The 23,367-nt window shown below is 42.0% G+C and overlaps 1 protein-coding gene and 1 pseudogene across 1 annotated transcript; one reads left to right on the top strand and one right to left on the bottom strand.

The window, feature by feature from the left end:
* Positions 1 to 4,431, top strand: part of LOC124268871 — a 120,098-nt pseudogene extending 115,667 nt beyond the window's left edge.
* A 3,842-nt stretch (positions 4,432 to 8,273) lies between these two features.
* LOC124268829 (cdc42 homolog) lies at positions 8,274 to 23,147 on the bottom strand. The gene is made up of 3 exons (XM_046703843.1): positions 22,616 to 23,147; positions 17,889 to 17,947; positions 8,274 to 10,723 (listed from the first exon to the last, which is right to left on the bottom strand). Exons 1-3 carry the CDS (start codon positions 22,770 to 22,772, stop codon positions 10,316 to 10,318), a joined length of 624 nt encoding a protein of 207 aa, XP_046559799.1. The 5' UTR covers positions 22,773 to 23,147; the 3' UTR covers positions 8,274 to 10,315.
* Between the last annotated feature and the right edge of the window lie 220 nt (positions 23,148 to 23,367).

Raw genomic sequence — 23,367 nt, 5'->3', positions numbered from 1 at the left:
ACCCAGTGAGCCTATTAGTTGATTGCTTGTCATCGTACCTAGTGAGCCTATTAGTTGATTGCTTGTCATCGTACCTAGTGAGCCTATTGGTTGATTGCTTGTCATCGTACCTAGTGAGCCTATTAGTTGATTGCTTGTCATCGTACCCAGTGAGCCTATTGGTTGATTGCTTGTCATCGTACCTAGTGAGCCTATTGGTTGATTGCTTGTCATCGTACCTAGTGAGCCTATTGGTTGATTGCTTGTCATCGTACCTAGTGAGCCTAGTAGTTGATTGCTTGTCATCGTACCTAGTGAGCCTATTAGTTCATTGCTTGTCATCGTACCTAGTGAGCCTATTAGTTCATTGCTTGTCATCGTACCTAGTGAGCCTATTGGAAATAGAAAAAAACTGTTTTTAGGCTGTTACTCTGTATCCCTAAAATTTACACAACTGCAAATAGCATATGTCGAAATAACCCACTCCGGCCTAACTTGGCATTCAGTGGGATGCGTAATAGGATATTCAGAAAAGCATGTTTACTTGTAAAACGGACAAAACTTAGAAAAAATACGAATAGCTGCTGAAAACAATAGATCAGACTATAGATGATAATGAGGTCGCTCAGCCAGGTATGACGACGGACTGTCGACTCACCTGGCATGAAATGCACGTGCTGCCTACAGGCACAAGGTGTCATCTCAAAGATATTTTGTGCTTTTTCATGTGTGTTACCTATGCCTCATCTATTGATTAACATCTTACATGTCTTTCTTTCATAAAGTTTATGTTGAGGTATGTAAAAGAGTATGATACCTGATAACCATCGTATTAAATGTCTCAAAATATATAGGTGGCATGACCACCGGATCGCGAAGATTGACAGGACTGGATATTATTTGGAAATTGTTATGACATGCCATGTACTTCCCCAGTATAATTGCCCAAAAGGATTATCTTATCTTAGCTGATATCTCTATCCCCCATCCCGAACCCAACGATCGTCTGTGACACCCTTCCAGATTTTGCTTTTGAGACGAACCCTCCTTTATATAATGACAGTGAGACTCCATGGTAGCTACATCCTTAATAGTTTCAGCATGAAAGTTATTATTTTTTACGCCAGCTATCATTTATAATGAAGCTACGTCTAATTTCAAATTAGGCATTTAAAAAGTGTCCTTTATAATACAATATCGTCGCACACTAATTTGCATAAAGCCATGGTCTGTTCCAAATAAATCAGAGTAGACTTAGAAAAACCCTGCATTGCTCATTTCTGCACTAATGTCTCCTAAGTAAAGTCCTTTTTCTATGTTTCCTATGTCCCTACCACTGAGACTGTAGTTAGGCCGAACTTAGTTTAGCAGATATTTCACTCTTGCACATATCATCTACATTAATTGTAGAGATAAATGAGAAAATACAGTTTTTTTCTATTTCCAACAGTACTTTAGTGAGCCTATTGGTTGATTGCTTGTTATGATACCATGTGAGCCTATTGGTTGATTGTTTGTCATTGTACCATGTGACCTGTTGGTTGACTGTTTGCCATTGTACACCTGTTGGTTGACTGTTTGCCATTGTACCATGTGACATGTTGGTTGACTGTTTGCCATTGTACCATGTGACCTGTTGGTTGACTGTTTGCCATTGTGCCATGTGACCTGTTGGTTGACTGTTTGCCATTGTACCACCAATAGCAAGAATCATTGCCCTGACTAACATTTACAGGCCTTTTCTTATAACTGACAGATCAGCAATTGTACAGACTCATGGGCAAGTTATTTTCAATTTGAATAATTATGAATACGGTAAAAACTATCAAACCTTTTCACACAGAGAAAATTGTACTTTTGTTTCCTTACATGTTTTTGTCCATCTCTGTTTCCCAGGGTCGTCTTCCGAGCATCAGTGACATGCAGGGTTTCCTGAAGATTGCGATTCCTGATGAGCTTGCGAGACAGCATTGTGTGGAAGACACTTCCCATCAGACCCAGCATGAACACCAAGGATGTCTGTGAGTGTCAGGCTCTCTTACAGTTGCTGATAGCTCAAAACATTAATAACTGGCCTGGCTGTGATCACACATTAGTTTATGTTTTACTTTATTTTTCTGTGCAGGTGTCTTGATTGCACACAAGTTTAAGGTGACCAATCCTCAGGACTATGGGCTGTACCTTCTGGTGGATGGAGATGGTATGTGTACGCTTTTGTAGCTTAACATAGGCCAGGTTATATACTAGTTTGGTGGAGCAGGAGTTAGATGGCATAATAAACTAGAGGAATTAATGAAGTGTACAATTAGCATACTGTTTTGATGATACAAGGTGAAGTGAAGATTTTTTGCTGGAGTGTTATTTGAGTCCAAGGCAATCAACACAACTCCCTGCTCATATGTAACTCATAAATTATTGAATTTCTTGATAAAGATATCTACTTCTGATGCCTATTTTGTGTTGCAGAGCGCCACCTAGCAGACAACCTTTGCCCACAGATGATAAAGGGAGAATACCTTGCCTCAACACAGGAAGCTGTCTTTGCCTACAAGAGAATGGAAGCCAACATTGCCTGGCCGCGGAATCTGAAGAAACCTGCATGTATGTCTTGCTACAGGAGCACTCTTTCCTGTCACGCATTGGGAGACAGTAGGACATGTTCAGTTGGCTTTGTTTAGAAATACCCTTGTATCATACAAAATATTTCAACAAAATATTGGTTTTGTTTAATCTTAAAATACAAATTAGATTCAGTACAAACATAGAGCTTGAAGTGTTTGTCATTTATGAAATGTAAGGTCTATTGGAGCCACCTCAACATAGGAATTTCTTCAGTCATTTGCCAGTCCTAGTTTGTGTTCATGATGTGTTCATGATGTGTTCATGATGTGTTATCTCTTTCAGTGATGCTGGATAAGGTTTAACAAGTGACATCTAAAGCTGAAAGTCTTGCCAGGAATTTATGGTGCTACAATAATCTATAATTTTCTCCAAAGAACCCAACATGGAATGACCATGGAGATCAGTCAAAGACATCCAAAGAGTTTATCAACATTTTTTACACAGATGCGATCTCTCCAGAAAAACATCTTGAAAGATCAAAGTGAAGCTTTATTAGAAGGGAGTTACACTGTGAACACTGACCAGCTCCAAGTGGGACCAGTTGAAGCCCTCCCTACACACTGCTGAAACAAACCCATGACCTCTCTCCTCAATCTTGTGATTGTTTGGCATGTCAGAAACATAGAAATGATATATCAAATCCGAGATTCCCACAATGAGTTCGTTGTGAGGCATTTTGAAGATGTTGGTGTGATGAACAGAAGAGATAGTTCTATGTATGTATATACAACTATTGTCGCATTTTTTGTCATATCCATGGAATTATCTGCCATGTGTATTATCTTCAGCGCCTCTCCGATGCTCATGGCTTTAACCAAATTGGTGAACAGATGATACATATGGGTGAATGTTTAATCCAGCGATGAATGAGACGAGATTGTGTCATGTATGGGGAAGACCATGTAGCCTGGAGCTGCTTCAAATCTGCTTCCACTTTGCCATGTGCTGGACGACATGTGTTATTGCCAGGGGAAGTAACTCCATCACAATTTCTACTACTGGAACAACAGCTATCCTGTGCAATAAATGATATTCATCTTCCATGGCAGACAAAAATTAATTGTTTTGATTTCTTGCTGACAAATTTCCATGGCAACATTGTTTTATGAGAATATATCATGACTAGTGTTGATGGTGACATAATACCCTGGTGCTGCCAACATTGTACTCTGTTGTCTGTTAGATGTACAATCAGTTTGGGCTTTATATCACACACACACACACACACACATTATGTAACATATTGTATACATGGTGAGTGGTTTATACATGTGTGTGACATTGTCTATAGTGTAACTATGTACATTGTGTATATTGACTGTACATTGTGCCTCAGTTTGTAGTGTCAAGTGCAGTGGTTGTGTATACTATGTATATATTGTCTAACCTGAGTTATGTATGGTTGTGACACGGGAGAGTTTTATATTATTTTTGTGAATTTTTAATCAAATGTATTTAATCAAAATATTTTTGGAATTGGTAGATTCTATTTGTTTTGACTGGATGAATGATAGTGATGGTTAAACAATTGTTGGAATATTTGTTCAAAATGAAATCAGCATTATCAAACTGTAACCCTAAGTAACATTCTTAATGTGTCAGTATAACCCACATTGTGATATTGAATCCATGTTTTTATCTGTAAACTAAACAGAAACGGCTTATTTCATGCCACAAAGTAGTATAATACATGGTTGCCATCCTCTCTGCCATAATAGTATAACTTCAGTTTGTATTCAACTTATTCATAATATATAATGTTGTGTTTATATCACACTGTGTTTTTCATATATGAATGAATTAATATGAGAAGTAAAGTATTTGACTAAATCATTTGCATTGCTTTATTCTATGGGTCCAGACTAGGGATTATCCCAAGATCCATAGCTCAGGATCCCAGTGACAGTATTTGAATGGAGCTCACCTGGAGGGGCCCAAACAGAATGTAATACTTTGTATGTTGCTGAGAACCCCAGCAGTGACAATGTGTACACTGATGCTTGTTCTTTTTTGTTACAAGTCCCAGTGGGTATATTACAAATACTGAAACCTTCCAAGTCATTGCTGGGCTGTTTGATATACAGCAACCCTGTTGCAAGTGATGCTATTCTTATATTGTTTAAGGAAGGAAGTCTTTGTCCCAAACAATTACTGTAACACCTTTCATATGGGGATCTTTGAAGTCTCCAAAACTTTTATAACCTAAGTTACTTGTTAAGATTTGCAAAGCAAATAGGTATTTTGAATAAAAAGGTCACACAAATGTTGATATTTTATATATCTTTAATGAGATAAATAGTTGAACAGACATATGACAGATTTGCATGACCATAGTGTCACATGACCATAAATATACTACTTTGCAAAAGAAAGTTATCACCGACTTCACTTGACCCAAAAAATTAGAAACAAATACGTATGTTAGATTTATGATAATTGTTTTACAATCAGAAATCATTTTCGAATAATTTGACTGAAAATTCATTGTAATTCCAGTCTTGCATTTGTCGCAGTTCATTAAGAAAGAGTCAAGGGGTCAAAATTAAAAATTACACAAATCAGAGTTCATTCAGAAAGTGCATAAAGAGTCACACTTCATCAATAGCAAGTGTGACCACCCAGGACACCACAATAGGTATTAACACTTCATCCCTGTATCTCTGGGCATTCAGATTTCCTCGGATGATTACCAGTCTTCTTGTTCTCTGGCCACAAATGTCACCCCATACCATGACGCCGCCTCCATCAAACGGATGCACTTCTTGAACACAGTTTGGCGCCAGTCGCTCTCCTGTACATTTAAAAAACCCTCGAACTCCGCCATCGTTTCTGAACAGCCTGAAGTGACTTTCACCTGTAAAGAGCACTCTCTCCCAGTCACGTCGCTGCCACCGACGTACAGTTCATGCCCATTGCAGTCTGCGTTGACGGTGTAGACAGGCCAAGGCCATTCCACGGAAGGGGCGGTAGGCTCGTATTCCATGTGTTCGTCTGCTGATGGAGTGTCCTAGTGCTCACGAATCTGTTCCGGAGGTGGATCTGCCGTATGTAGCGGTCTTCGGCTGGTGTCGTGACTCTTGGTCTTCCCGATCTTGAGCGGTCTTGGGTCTAGTCTGTTTGCTGGTGGTGGTTTATCAAGTTGCCTGGATGCAGTTGAAGGTTTTTGCCAGCTGATGCTATGAAGCCCCCATTTTGGCCAAACCGGTCGCCCTGTCTCGTTGCCCTGGCGTAAGTCTTGGCATGTTCGTGATGGTTGTTTTGGCTACTGCATGCTTGCATCGGGTTTTATGCCAAACCCATGCACTTACATCTGGCTGATTGTCCCACAATTACGTCTTCCGCGTTTTGAAAAATACACAATTGGTACAAGGTTTCGAACAGCTGCGTTGTTATTGGGCCATATGGCGTTTTGGAGAATGTTTTCTGCTTGGGTTCAAACCTGTGCCAGGGTTTTTATTTCTTATACAATTACTTTAAAAGTGATCACTTTCTTCTGTCTAATAGTTTATACATATCGCGTGGGCGAGCGATCGAAGGCGCCAGGCTAGTGATCCAGCGAGTTTAAGACGCCAGGATCGAGCCCACCTGCGACCGGGTGTAAAAACCTTGGTGTCAACTTTGTGTGCAGATTCTTTCAGTGTTGTCACAAGTGTACAGTACACAACCAAATCCGTTGGTAAATGACCCGATGGTGGCCACATGAATACGTGAAAACACCTAGTTGCGGGTACAGCAACGTACAGTAAACTTGGACAAAGTACTATGACTATGTGTCCGAGTCCACCCAGCTGTGAATGGGTATCTTGTAAGGATGGGAAAGCCACATTAACTTGGTGTGCCTAAATGGCTGCAAGAGTTGTATGTCCCCAGAGAGTTGAGATTGAAAAAATATGATGTGCCGTAGAGATTTACATCCAATGATTGAGGGTAAAATAAAGTGCCTTTGGTCAGCTGAGCTGAGCAGGATATTGGCGCAAATGCAAATATCATATAATAATCATTTTTAGAAATCCGTTTCTATTCTCAGCACAATCAGTGAATGAGTATGGCTTTACGCCGCTTTTAGCAATATGCCAGCAATATCACGGCGGGGAACATCAGAAATGGGCTTCACACATTGTACCCATGTGGGGAATCGAACCCGGGCCTTCGGCGTGACAAGCAATCGCTTAAACCACTAGGCTACCCAAGAAACTTCTTGAAGCCATAAAATTCCAACGCTTAAGCCCCACCATGAACCGGGATCGTGGTTATTTTATCTCCTCGGCCTATCACCACCTAATGAAAGATCACCAGTAATCCACCCATACCTCGTCCAGCTGGCTTCTATCCCCCCTTTTGTGTATTGTAATCACAACCAATCAATGTGTACATCAACCTACTCTCTCCAACTCACATTACCATCTCAGTGTACATCAACTCATCTATTGTATAAATTCATTCTGCATATTGTTTTAATCACAATCACGCTGTACATCAACCTACTCTGCTCCAATCACTAATTAGCAATCCAGTGTATATCAACCATGTCAATTGTATATACTCACTATGCAGCTATGTATATATTCTCCATGCCACAACTCTTTGTATCACTCACTTGCTTGATAACGGTGTTAGTACCGACACCAAAACGTCGCACTCATTGCAATAAAGAAGTTGACTATCCATAGAACTTGGTTTTCCTACGATACACTTTGTTGCGCATGTAAAGGAAATCTAAAATAGCCTCAATTCATTAATACAAAAGAACATAACGCTTGCCCAACGACGATTGCTTGCATAGTTGGTAGTTTACCGGTCAGTATAAAATGACAAGTGAATTTCATCAAACAAACTTATTGAGGTCGCTTTGACAAGACGCCTTACAACAATTGACAGATATCGACGGGAGACAAGTAAGCTCATTATACAGAAATAAAGCGGTACGTGTGAAATGTTATATCTTCAAATTAATGTGAATAAGAACGATTGATGATGATGATTGGAGATTTTACGTGCGCTCTCTCACATAATGCATATTTTTCGCACACAAAATAATCACAATAAACTGAAAGCTCGCTTTGTACTGGTGATTACGGAAGTTGTGTCAGTTATTAACTTCCGTAATCTAACGCCCACTACCCCTTTCTTCGCCCGAGCCTACGCTTAGACAGATATGAGTATTACTACAAAGTACAGGTGGAGATGGAACTAGTGTACAACATATAAACGACAAAAGAATCGGCTGATGATGCAAAACGCCTGCTGTACGTCACTGGGTGTGTGAGGCGTGTTCCACTGACCGACCGTAACGCTACATCACAGACAATATACCGGTATATTATCTCAGTCACATGAATGCTTAATAAACGTGTTGATTTGTATAGATGGGACGATCGCTTGTGGAACTGGTCGGGATACCATACAACTCGTAGGTCTTGTCATTCCTATGCTGATGACTCTGTAACCACGCGGGTGAGAATTAACCCTCAGCAACCCATGCTCATGGTAATGCACGTATTGGCAATCACTGCCTTGTCTGGCCCAGAATCGCTGTATACAGACCGCACTTAAGAAGCTTCAATATTGCTGTGTGCAGCGTTAAACATCAAGCAAACATTTTGGAATTGTTTGTAACACATCCCATTGCACAAAGTGCGGACATATTTTAAGAGAAACAAACTCCATTTGCAAACAATTGATGATTTATTCCGTGATCACATGGCAGTAGCTGATGACACGCAGTGTGACGTCATCCAGTGTCATCATCTCCGTGTTCATAGTTCCACAAAAGATAAACAACAACGAACACATTTAAAGCAGTAAAACATCGTATATGCATGTAGACAGACTTTAACAAAGAAACATGTACTAATTAGTGTGCCGCCATGAAGGGATTTCTTGGCGCCTTGTCTTGGTTAGAAGCTCACACTCACTGATCGTCATGAATAGTTAAACTAATGAACACAAATGCCCTGTGTGTGTTTGATAACACTCCAAATCAAGACAAGTTCTGGCAGAAACTGAACCAATTCACATAACAAACCAAGCTAAGTCTCTCATCAGCACCTTGAGAGTTCACACAGTCGTTGGCCTCAGTTGCATGTAATACATTGAGAGGCGTGTCTCTCCGAACAGATCATAATGGTCACATGTATCAGTGTAGCTTGTAGCTTGCTACAGACTCAGGAGTGCAGCTGACTTGGCTCTCCCTGTATTTACACGCTTAAGAACCAAGTTCGATTGCCTCCCCTTGCTTGAATATTGCGTAGGTTGGAAAGAGGGAATTCTGTCATGACTGATGATAAATTCTTTGGTTTATGTATAAATAACATCAAAGTACCTTACAAACATAGACATATAATCACAAAAAGCTCATAAAAGATATTTCCGGTTTGGTACGAAATAATAATCGTCGCTCGTCACATAACCACATAAGCAGCTGCTGTAATAGACACATCGAAACTGCCAGACAACATTGACAAACAGATATAAACAAGCACACACTCTGCATGGATGCATTAAAGTGGTATATTTGCATAAATTATATGCATCTGAGGGGCATCATTACTTGACCCGTGCACATTCAGGGGATAATTGGTCTTCAGCAAACATAGCTGGAAAATTGCTGAGTTGCAGCGACGAACAACAAGCAAACAAAACATACTTGATAATCCAGTAAAGCAAATATCGCAATACCTGGTTAACCTTTCCAGTTGCTACACAACCGATTAAGGCATGTTATTATTCACATATTATACAGCGTCCGATGATCGCTAACAGAGTTAACCTCATCAGCCAGTGTTGGGTTTCGTTAACCTTCAGAAACTACTTCATAGCGAGATACGATGGCTCAAATGGGTTTGTCAGTGGGACAGGACATTCAACCCATCCACAAACAACCATGTGTCTAATAGTTCGTTCCTCGATAAATAGTACATAGTACATTCACATCTTTGTTCGCTGTTTAATGCTATAACGCCTCCTTAAATGGTTACCATGTTAGTCTCACCAAACTAAGATGAAGATTTAAATGCGACACCATGACAGATTACAAACACGCTTCATCCTTCTGTAAGTGTAACTTCTGAATGTTTAGTCCTCCTGTGAACGACCAACGACAGTACGATACTAAATGAGCACCTGGTCTCACCAACCGCAATATCCAACCTTATGAATATCCAATACAAGCAAAACATAAGACACGGTGTGCCATTTTGGTATGAAAATAATTAGAGTTAACTTAAAATATCCTTTGGGTGACATATTAAGTTATATAATAACTATATGAAATAATAAATATGTTGTACAATGACTCAAAGCTCTTGATATGCATGACCTTGCAAGCAAATATAAGACACGTGGTAGCCCCGACTGTACGGACGAGCCGACGACTTCCGGTAGTGGCGACGGTGAATACGACAGTTCAGTCCTCCACTGTTCATAACACTTCGGCCTTTATGGCAATCATACAGTTATGTGCTGATACAGGTCGCCACAGTTCAACCATACAGTTGTTTTTTTGACAGGTATTATGTCACACGATTGATAAAGTGTGTAGCAGCTCTCTGGAATCCTTCTCGGGGTGCTGTTATAACATGGCCCATCCTGCAGCGCTGATACAACCAGACAAACCCAGATGGGATGTTGTAACATTACACACCCGGATGTGTAGCTACAACTTGACATACCCGGTATAACATGACACATAAACATGACACATCCGAATGCCCAGTTATAACATGACACACCACGGCTTCTTGCCTGATCCCGAACAAGACACATTGTACTTCTTGGCCGCGTTAATGGCTGCCTCGAAAACGTCCTTCAGTCCGTCCTGCGTGAGGGCGGAGCACTCCACATAACCCACTGCATTCATTCGACTGGCTAACCTCTGGCCGCGCTGGAATGTGACTGGATTTTGCCCATCACGCTGTAGTTGCTGGATGTCGTCGCTGTACCCCTCACGTAAGTCTTTTTTCGTTCCTACCAGGAGAATCGGCGTTCGCGGCCTGTAGTGACGCACTTCCGGTATCCATTTTTCCTCGACGTTTTCATAAGATGCAGGGTTGACGACGGAGAAGCAGACGATGAACACGTTGGTGTCTGGGTAAGCGAGGATGCGCAAGCGGTCGTATTCCTCCTATACAACATAAAAGAAATACAGATATTTTCAGGGACATGGTGTACAGGAATATGGCGTTCGTACATGTGTGCACTTACATCACAACATCCAAGTCCGAGGCGAGAATGGATAATCTGACGGAATCTACAGCCTGATATTAAATCAAACTTTAATATTGTGGTATTAGGTTGTTTTCTTAAATATCCCAACACGTTCAGCATTAGCTATTTTGCAGGTAATTCAGCCCATTGCCTAAATAGTATCAAGTACCGTCCCGCATATCAAAAGAAGAAGATATCCATCAACAGTGACGACTGAAGTAGTTACAGATATCCTCAACTGCACGATTTCTCCTTTTGTTTTACATACACTGATAACAACGAAAGTAGGCGAAAGGTGTATTTTTCAGTTTTGAGTGACCACAGAAATGGGATCAGAACACATTCTTGCCGGTAGCCAAATAGACAACAATAATTCTTCGTATTTAAATCATTGAATTCTCGTATACACGCTTTCGCCTTTCGGACAACCACTTTAACACTAGATCCATGTTGGTACTATAATCTATATAATGTGTAGCACATTTTCTGCCTATGCACAGAATCAAGTCTCAGAAATGTCTACAAAACACGCATAAGACTTTCCACCCTTCTTTGATACATATCTATGCATTAAGCCCTTTACATAGATTATCAACTGTTGAAAACACTGGTCTAAACCCTGCATCTTCTTTTAGCTTCTCAAAACAGTCAGCCCAAAATACCAACTACTATTTGGAATATTCAAAATATACCTTTCCAATATACAGATATACCAAGATAGTTTTACGGACTGTTCCCTCCGTGTACACAGGGATATGATTACGGCCCTGCACCAAGAAAAGGAATCTGTTCTCTGTCGCATAGAGAGTTACGAGTATTTTTCAAACATGGGACAAAGAAGTCACACGAATACTTCAACATTTCACTTATGATATCACGTGCATTTCATGTAGGGTGCGTTTAAGCGATTCACTACAAACGTGAGTGTAACGTTACGTTTTTGTTTAACGTTGTTTTTTTTAAACGTTATTTCGTCGGCAACCATTCCTCCACATGTTGAGATTCAAATTGTGCCTGCAACAAGTCTCTTTTTCGAAGAGTATATATGTGTGTGTGTGTGTGTGCCCTCTCTCCCCCCCCTCCCATCATAATGTATGTGTGTGTATAGATAGATAGATAGATAAATAGATAGTTAGACACAGATGCACAAATGTACATTTATACAGATTTATGCTTTCAACAAGGACATAGAGTTACAGTACACCCTGACATTATTGAGAATTTAAGATTGTAAATTTAAAAAAAAAATTCAATACTCAATACTCACGTATTAAATGTGAATATTAGAAGAACATAACTCCAGATTCAAAGACAGGTGAACAGTTAGTATTTTGTCAAGTCACCATGGGCAGCAATGCAGGCTTCAATGCGGCGGGGCATACTACTGATCAAAGAAGTTAGAAAGTCGTGGTCCATGCTGTCCCAATATCGGACCACCCCTAACACACATATGCCACCCACCACGTTAAATTTCGGACTGTACTTTGGGCGCTGATACAAAGGGTTTTCAGTTTGTTTGGTCCAGAATTTCAGTGTATTAGGAAACAGTCACACATAACTTTCATCTGAGAAAATCACATTGTCCCAGTTAAAATTTCTATGCTGTAAGCACCAGTTCAACCTTCGCTCCTTTAGTTCAGGTTTCATGATCGGTGATGGAATTCCTCGACTTTTCTGCCAACCCATTGCATGCAGCTTAGTTCTAATTGTCTCCTTACAGACAGCCACAGTTCCTCTATCAATCATATCCAGCCTTAAGTTTTCTAAACTCCTTCGTTTCTTTTTAGAAACAACAATACCAAGCCGCCTCCTGTCACCGACAGTCAATTTTCTGGGCATACCCGCGCCTCCCTGGTGCTCAATGCCATATCCATTTGCAATATTTTTCAAAGCACGATAAACAGTGGACAAAGGGATGCCTGTTCTACTTGAAATCACTTTAGCTGATCTGATGTCCTTGTTATAATACTCTAAAATCAACTTCCTCTTCTCTAAATCATCCATACTGAGGATCACTGAAAATGTTGTCTGCTAGCAAGAAAACAAAGGGGGATAACTCTTCACAAACTAATGAAAAAGGATTAACGGAGTTGTCTCTCTTGAATGGAACCAAGCACTTGATAGCTGGTCAAGGTTGTTTATACTAGAACTCCAATTAAACATATTCCTAAAATTCTCAATAATTTCTGGTCATACTATAGATGCTGACATGTGTTTAGTGGTATACACGGAACAGGTATATGGGTACATTATACATATTGTGACTGTGGGACAAACAAACCTGTGGACGAAAGCCCCCTATGACAAAAAACCCTTATGATAACACACACACACACACACACACACACAAATGATGGGACCCTTTGGACAAAACTCCCAAACATGTTTTAACTACTGAGTTATTGACTTAAGTGACATGTTTTAATTGAATCAGTAATAGTGATTATCAGTGACAGGGATAACAGGCCTCATTAATTAACTTAGTATTTCGTTTGTAAACATTATTGAGGTTGAAGTTTCATTATTGATGAGGAGTAACTGACTTCAAGAGTATAAAAAGTTTAATTAATCAACTTAGTATTTAGATATGTACACATTATTCAGTATTTCAACTCACTGTCACATTACAACTGGTTTAAATATATGCTCCATAAACTAAGCGGGCAGTAGCACTCCAGCATGGAGATATTGAAGAATAACAAGGGCGGTGTCAAGTTAAGCTACGAAGGTTATATGTATACCAAGAAGAGCACTGGAGAGTCATACCTGAGCCATGAAATGGAGAGTCATACCTGAGCCATGAAATGGAGAGTCATACCTGAACCATGAAATGGAGAGTCATACCCGAGCCATGAAATGGGAGTCATACCCGAGCCATGAAATGGAGAGTCATAGCCGAGCCATGAAATGGAGAGTCATACCGAGCCATGAAATGGAGAGTCATACCTGAGCCATGAAATGGAGAGTCATACCCGAGCCATGAAATGGAGAGTCATACCGAGCCATGAAATGGAGAGTCATACCCGAGCCATGAAATGGAGAGTCATACCTGAGCCATGAAATGGAGAGTCATACCTGAGCCATGACTGAGCCATGAAATGGAGTCATACCTGAGCTATGAAATGGAGTCATACCCGAGCCATGAAATGGAGAGTCATACCCGAGCCATGAAATGGAGAGTCATACCCGAGCCATGAAATGGAGAGAGCCATGAAATGGAGAGTCATACCCGAGCCATGAAATGGAGAGTCATACCCGAGCCATGAAATGGAGAGTCATACCTGAGCGAGCCATGAAATGGAGAGTCATACCTGAGCCATGAAATGGAGAGTCATACCTGAGCCATGAAATCAAGAGACCACAGGGCTTCAAGGTTGTTGAACCTATGTTCAGATCGAAGAGATGCTAAGATCTCCATTGAAAAGTTTCTAATCGGCGTGGGACATAACATCAGGTTGTGTTGAGAGGCAAATTAGTTCTCAAATTGTGATGTACCCAGTTTATGCTAGTGCTCATAATGTGGTGTAACTTGTTTATATGATGTATGATGTATGTACACATTGTTCAGTCGGAGCTTTTGAGTTTTTGTCATATATGGTCATATATGGTCCTAGGGGTTTTTTGTCCACAGGGGTTTATGTCCGCACACCCATATTGTTCCACTTTACTGATCAGACTTGGTGACATAGGGAACAAACTAAGTTGGTACGTGGGGACATAACGCTCACGTAAATGATTTAAGGTATGGTTGTGTACGCACAGCACACTAAAGTGGTACGTGGGGACATAACGCTCACGTAAATGATTTAAGGTATGGTTGTGTACGCACACTAAAGTGGTACGTGGGGACATAACGCTCACGTAAATGATTTAAGGTATGGTTGTGTACGCACACTAAAGTGGTACGTGGGGACATAACGCTCACGTAAATGATTTAAGGTATGGTTGTGTACGCACACACAAAGTGGTACTAAAAGTGGTGGGGACATAACGCTCACGTAAATGATTTAAGGTATGGTTGTGTACGCACACTAAAAGTGGTAACGTGGGGACATAACGCTCACGTAAATGATTTAAGGTATGGTTGTGTACGCACACTAAAGTTGGTACGTGGGGACATAACGCTCACGTAAATGATTTAAGGTATGGTTGTGTACGCACACTAAGTTGGTACGTGGGGACATAACGCTCACGTAAATGATTTAACGTATGGTTGTGTACGCACACTAAAAGTGGTACGTGGGGACATAACGCTCACGTAAAATGATTTAAGGTATGGTTGTGTACGCACACCAAAGTTGGTACGTGGGGACATAACGCTCACGTAAATGATTTAACGTATGGTTGTGTACGCACATGGTTGTGTAAATGATTTAAAGTGGTACGTGGGGACATAACGCTCACGTAAATGATTTAAGGTATGGTTGTGTACGCACACTAAGTTGGTACGTGGGGACATAACGCTCACGTAAATGATTTAACGTATGGTTGTGTACGCACACTAAAGTGGTACGTGGGGACATAACGCTCACGTAAATGATTTAAGGTATGGTTGTGTACGCACACTAAAGTGGTACGTGGGGACATAACGCTCACGTAAATGATTTAAGGTATGGTTGTGTACGCACACTAAAGTGGTACGATGGGGACATAACGCTCACGTAAATGATTTAACGTATGGTTGTGTACGCACACCAAAGTAGTACGTGGGGACATAACGCTCACATTTTAATGATGTTAAAAGGTAAAAGTACGCACACGTAAAGTAACGTACGTGGGGACATAACGCTCACGTAAATGATTTAAGGTATGGTTGTGTACGCACACTAAAGTGGTACGTGGGGACATAACGCTCACGTAAATGATTTAAGGTATGGTTGTGTACGCACACTAAAGTGGTACGTGGGGACATAACGCTCACGTAAATGATTTAAGGTATGGTTGTGTACGCACACCAAAGTGGTACGTAAATGAAGTTGGTACGTGGGGACATAACGCTCACGTAAATGATTTAAGGTATACGCACACCAAAGTGGTACGTGGGGACATAACGCTCACGTAAATGATTTGTACGCACGCTAAAGTGGTACGTGGGGACATAACGCTCACGTAAATGATTTAAGGTATGGTTGTGTACGCACACTAAAGTGGTACGTGGGGACATAACGCTCACGTAAATGATTTAAGGTATGGTTGTGTACGCACACTAAAGTGGTACGTGGGGACATAACGCTCACGTAAATGATTTAAGGTATGGTTGTGTACGCACACTAAGTTGGTACGTGGGGACATAACGCTCACGTAAATGATTTAACGTATGGTTGTGTACGCACACGTAAAAGTTGGTCACGTAAATGATTTAACGTATGGTTGTGTACGCACACTAAGTTGGTACGTGGGGACAGGTAGGAAGGTATTACAGGCGTGTGTACACTACGCAGATTAAAACGTCGATGTGATGTTTGAAGCGACTAGACTTATAGCCATCCCATCGTACATATTATCTATCCAGTGTACGAATGTCCAGCCCTCGACCCCAACATACAAATATTGCAGTATATTTAACTAGTTTTGCAATAAGAAAGTATTGACTAATACAAATACAGCTGTATGCAGGACATTATAAGCATTCATATTATTGAATTGTTGGTCGATTATTTTTATTACTGAAGACATGTGTTTTTCGGTCTCTCTATATTAAAGTACTGTCGGGAATGCTAGAAAAATGCTTTTTGACTTATATTTAAAATTCAGAGGTATTACAGTTACTTAAATAACAAATATCACTTTAAGAAACATCTACCTAATGTAGACCGAGGGAATAAATTTAGAGACATGCCCTAAAATGCGTTTTTACTGATGAAAATACCAAAAACTGAGAAAAATAAGGGGTAGTGGGGCGTTATTTGATACAAACATTAACTGCCTGTGTTACGTCATCAGCATGCACGGTATCGACAGGTGAAATTGACACCTGAGCACACGCTCGGGCGAGGGGGCATCTCAATAAATGTTTTCTTCAAAATGTTGAAAATGTGTACGTATAGTATACGTATTGGTTATGTAAGGGATCATTTGTGTTTCATTTGTGTATGTGTGTATGTGTGTTTGTTGTGAAATAAACATACGAATTACTGTACATTGGAAAGAATCCCATCACTTGTGTTATCTTATCGATTGATTGTAGAAATGTGCAACGTTTTATTAAATGTTTTGCGTGTCAACAGTGTATTTCATTGCAAAAATATGGATGTAATTCGGTCAGTTTAATCTAGTTGTGAACATTGGCCAAAGATTTAACGAAGTCACTGGTGTAGCTTCTTTAGAATATATATATTCTTCTTCTCCTAAAGTTTGTAGACCGCCCGTCTAAGAACTCGAGATCCCTTGTCAAAGTTGTCAAGGATGGTTTTACGTCCCGGTTTTGCTTTTGAGACGGTCCCTGTCTTGTCTAATTTGTTTTGCAATATTGCAAACTTGTTGGTAAGACATACCAACAGCTCTACAGGTTCTGTAATAAACTATTTCTATACAAATGAAAGGTATACCTCTGTTTTTTCAAGCACAAAAAACTTATAAACCTTTGCAACAATCGTCTGCAAATAGTTGGCCAGAGTGGACGCTGTGATAAAGATGTGCACGCATGACGGGAAACTTATTTATCAAGACTTAACATTTATATTAATATTTCTTCAATAAAGAAACGATAATTAAGTAAAGTAACAAAAACATTCAACATTTATTTGTTTAAGAAAAACGTTAATTTATATTTTTACACCACCTGTATTATTAGCATAAATGTAAAGACTATTTCAGATTTCTGTTGTTGAACTCTGAAAAAATCTTAAGTTGTTGTTTTGGTACCAAATTCTCTCCTGTAAACTGCCCTTTTCAATTGAAATAAAAATTAGGTACACTATAGGTGAGTTGATATATTGACAACTTAATACATTTATCACCTTTCCAAAGATATTAAGGCTAAAAAGCATTTTTCTATAATTTCCGACAGTACTTTAGTCAGTATTCCTATGGTCATGTGACATGTCACACTAGTTCCAGCATGGTCCGCCTCAGTCACTCACCTGCCCCGCGGTGTCGTACAGACCAAGTACAGTTGGCTGCCCATCTACCGTCACCGTCACTGCAACAAAAACGGAATGACATTATCCCACCCAAGTACATAACTGAACCACGTCAAATGTTCACTGCTAGAATCAAATACCCGAATGACGAGCTGTTGAATCCATACTTGGGCGCACACTGGCTCTTGAATTGTTACCTTGCTCCAATGGAGTTACAATTTCACAAGAATACTGCATACTAATTCCAATGTTATGCCATTGTAACGCTCCTGCTGCGCGCCAGGATAATGTGCAGGCGGCGAGGAGAAAGGTGTGCGAGTCGTGTTGACGACCAACACGTATTTTTGTTTGTTTCTTATATAACGCCGCACTGAGTAATTTTCAGCTATTTGACTACGATCTGTTAATTATCGAGAGAGACCAGTTTCCTGACTATCTATCACGGGATACCATCACATGCATCAACCATTAGACGAGTTTGAGGGTATTCACTACATCACATGGGTGGACTACAGGGTACCAGATGTCAGAACATACCACTGAAGGGCTGGGATATTAGAACATACCACTAATGGGCTGGGGATGTCAGAACATACCACTGATGGGCTGGGGATATTAGAACATACCACTGATGGGCTGGGGATATTAGAACATACCACTGAAGGGCCGGGGATGTCAAAACATACCACTGATAGGCCGGGGATGTCAGAACATACCACTAATGGGCCGGGGATGTCAGAACATACCACTGATGGGCCGGGGATGTCAGAACATACCACTGATGGGCCGGGGATGTCAGAACATACCACTGATGGGCCGGGGATGTCAGAACATACCACTGAATGGGCCGGGGATGTCAGAACATACCACTGATGGGCCAGGGATGTCAGAACATACCACTGATGGGCTTGGATATTAGAACATACCACTGAAGGGCTGGGCATGTCAGAACATACCACTGATGGGCTGGGGATATTAGAACATACCACTAATGGGCCGGGGATGTCAGAACATACCACTGATGGGCCGGGGATGTCAGAACATACCACTGATGGGCTGGGGATATTAGAACATACCACTGACGGGCCGGGCATGTCAGAACATACCACTGATGGGCCGGGGATGTCAGAACATACCACTGATGGGCCGGGGATATTAGAACATACCACTAATGGGCCGGGGATGTCAGAACATACCACTGATGGGCTGGGGATATTAGAACATACCACTGAAGGGCCGGGCATGTCAGAACATACCACTAATGGGCCGGGGATGTCAGAACATACCACTGATGGGCTTGGATATTAGAACATACCACTGAAGGGCTGGGCATGTCAGAACATACCAAAGATGGGCTGGGATATTAGAACATACCACTGACGGGCCGGGCATGTCAGAACATACCACTGATGGGTCGGGGATGTCAGAACATACCACTGATGGGCTTGGATATAAGAACATACCACTGATAGGCCGGGGATGTAAGAACATACCACTAATGGGCCGGGGATGTCAGAACATACCACTGATGGGTTTGGGATATTAGAACATACCACTGACGGGCCGGGCATGTCAGAACATACAACTGATGGGCTGGGGATATTAGAACATACCACTGATGGGCCGGGGATGTCAGAACATACCACTGATGGGCCGGGGATGTCAGAACATACCACTGATGGGCCGGGGATGTCAGAACATACCACTGATGGGCTGGGGATATTAGAACATACCACTGACGGGCCGGGCATGTCAGAACATACCACTGATGGGCTTGGATATTAGAACATACCACTGATGGGCCGGGGATGTCAGAACATACCACTAATGGGCCGGGGATGTCAGAACATACCACTGATGGGCTTGGATATAAGAACATACCACTGAAGGGCTGGGGATGTCAGAACATACCACTGATGGGCTGGGATATTAGAACATACCACCGATGGGCCGGGGATGTCAGAACATACCACTAATGGGCCGGGGATGTCAGAACATACCACTGACGGGCTGGGGATGTCAGAACATACCACTGACGGGCCGAGCATGTCAGAACATACCACTGATGGGCCGGGGATGTCAGAACATACCACTAATGGGCCGGGGATGTCAGAACATACCACTGATGGGCTGGGATATTAGAACATACCACTAATGGGCCGGGGATGTCAGAACATACCACTGACGGGCCGGGCATGTCAGAACATACCACTGATGGGCCAGGGATGTCAGAACATACCACTGATGGGCTTGGATATTAGAACATACCACTGAAGGGCTGGGCATGTCAGAACATACCACTGATGGGCTGGAATATTAGAACATACCACTAATGGGCCGGGGATGTCAGAACATACCACTGATGGGCTGGGGATATTAGAACATACCACTGACGGGCCGGGCATGTCAGAACATACCACTGATGGGCCGGGGATGTCAGAACATACCACTGATGGGCTGGGGATATTAGAACATACCACTGACGGGCCGGGCATGTCAGAACATACAACTGATGGGCTGGGGATATCAGAACATACCACTGATGGGCCGGGGATGTCAGAACATACCATTGATGGGCCGGGGATGTCAGAACAAACTACTGATGGGCCGGGGATGTCAGAACATACCATTGACGGGCCGGGCATGTCAGAACATACCATTGATGGGCCGCGGCCGGGGATGTCAGAACAAACTACTGATGGGCCGGGGATGTCAGAACAAACCATTGATGGGCCGGGCATGTCAGAACATATCACCGACGGGCCGGGGATGTCAGAACATACCATTGATGGGCCGGGCATGTCAGAACACACAACTGATGGGCCGGGGATGTCAGAACATACCTTTGATGGCCTAAGCATGTCAGATCATACCATTGATGAGCTGGGCATGTCAGAACATATTGATGAGCCGAGGATATCAGAACATACCTTTGATGGGCTGGGGATATTAGAACATACCACTGACGGGCCGGGCATGTCAGATCATACTGTCTACTTCAAGGTAAAAACATCTCCTGTCTACTACAAGGAACAAGATCTCCTGTGTCGTTGTCTACGACAAGGAACAACATCTCCTGTGTCGCTGCCTACGACAAGGAACAACATCTGTCTACTACAAGGAACAAGATCTCCTGTGTCGCTGTCTACTACAAGGAACATCTCCTGTGTCGCTGCCTACGACAAGGAACAACATCTGTGTCGCTGCCTACGACAAGGAACAACATCTCCTGTGTCGCTGTCTACGACAAGGGACATCACCTGTGTCGCTGTCTACGACAAGGAACAACATCTCCTGTACCCCATTTTCGTTTCTGTACACGGATATGTACCCTAAACAAAGTCAAATCACAGAAACGTCCTGAACGTCAGAGGGGTCCATTATCGGCAACCAGAAACTGAAACCTTATGTATTTGTTCCCGTTCAACTACTGCGAGTGGTACTGTGCATCGTGAAATATTCGTTACTGTGCTCGTTTCTTATATAACGCAATCAAATGCATCTAATACATTATGCCCGGTTCTTGCAAGGGAAAGGCACTAAGCAGAATGGGCTTGTCCTATAGGGTGCATTTTAGTATTCTCATTTTGGCTGGGGTACATATTTGTATACAGAAACGACCCCTTCTGCGTTACTCAAAAGAAGAAGAAAATGTTGATCTGTTTGATCTTACTTTCTTAAGCTAAAATGTTGACTAAAAACTTCCCAACGAAGCTACTTACCGAATGGTTCCATTGTACTAATTGTAGAATTCGGACATAATGCATCGTAGTATCTGGGTTTAATGAAATAGGTCATTATTCCAGCGAAGCAAACTGAATGTACTTAATGACGTCACCGTATGTGACATCCAAGTCTGGCGAAACTGAAAGTAGTTCATGTTTACTAATCTATCCTCCCTGTTAATCACTCGAAACCCTGATTATAGACCGCATTCAGAGTGCTACCTCAACTCAAAGGTTGAACTCGTAGTTGGTAAACACAGACAGACTCTTGGTCGAGGCCTCACTAATGAAGCGTTTAAAACGCCGTCTCAGTCCGCTTGGGGCTTGGCGAGGATTTCCTCCTTAGTGTAGAGAAAAACTCAGTTGATGTTGCTGAACCTGGAAATAGCCGAGAAGCTAGAGAAACGGCCTAGTCTAAAGAGCACCTGGAAACTAAAGGACTAAATAGAGGCGAAGTGATAAAAAAGTCTTTTCTCGGCATACTGCGCGCACTTTAAAGCAAGCACGCAAGCCTGCCGTGCACGTCCCTAGCGTTACCGTTACGCAGCCTAATGACACGAGGATATTGGATTGTCTCACGCGCGCTGACAATGCCAAGAATGTCTCGCTAAATGTATGACACGGCTCAGACAATAAGCGCATTTTGAATTTTGCCGTCTTCCCTAGACAATGGACGGCCAGGAGAACAGTCAGGTCATACTTGGTGCCAAACCTTCTCTTATTGACACAGACATGTGATTGTAATGTATAATATACGGTATTTTTCTGGTTTTCGGTCCGTTCGCTCACGGAAAAAACAGTATTTATTTAAACCCCCCCCCTCAATTACAGCTTGGGCTCTTCCACATGCATTATAGACCATACTCATTATGGAATAAAGGGGTCATAGTATCGTTTAATCGATACAGACAGATGGCTAGGAAACAAAGGAATACATTATCAGATTCAGGTGAATACATAGCAAAACAGACGTGAGATAATTTATGAAACCAATACACTTACCTGCGTAATTTTCGAACACAGTAGGCACATGATCAGTGGGGAATTTGTTAGTGGTGTAACTGACGAGTAGACACGTCTTGCCCACAGCACCGTCTCCAACAACCACGCACTTGACATAATCTGCTCCCGAGGGTCGCGCATCTCCCCCGCCCTCCATCCCGTTGGGTCTGGCCTACAAATAACCTGGGGTAGTAGTCCAACTGGGTTGGTTAAGAAATAACCCGGTTTTCCTCTGCATAAAACCCAAACGCTGAAAGATGCTGTGTGACTCGCTCGCCGTCTGCTCGCCGTGCGCGTGACGTCACAACCAGGAAACAGCACTTGACAGTGGAGCGTATGCGCGTTCAGCCCTTGCTTCTAGTTGCCGTGTTGACTTCACTGGAACAGCCTGCAAACTCGTCATGCGTTTCTTTGGGAATGCACGTGCCACAGGAGTAAACCTATACCTCAGGAGTAGAAGCGAGAGGCGTGGATCTGTCTCTCAATCTGGACTTTCAGTCTTCAGTCCGTATCTACTCGCTATTAAAAAATACTATCCCAGTCCAGATAACAGTTCAAAAGTCGATTGCATGTATGTGGGGCAAGCTGACATATGTCAGTCCTCGTGAATATCCCGCATCCTGACTATACCATTGCGCTGATAACATGTTAAAACTGAAGTGGATTTTCAAATGCCAGTATTTATACCTTTACACCATGTATACGTAGTCATGGCGATGAACAGACGAGGATGTTAACTGGGGCGTTAAGTT

This window comes from Haliotis rubra, unplaced genomic scaffold, assembly GCF_003918875.1.
Source record: "Haliotis rubra isolate DU_JTF1 unplaced genomic scaffold, ASM391887v1 Scf140, whole genome shotgun sequence".
Lineage (NCBI taxonomy): Eukaryota > Metazoa > Mollusca > Gastropoda > Lepetellida > Haliotidae > Haliotis > Haliotis rubra.
This window is presented reverse-complemented; position numbering and strand designations above follow the sequence as displayed.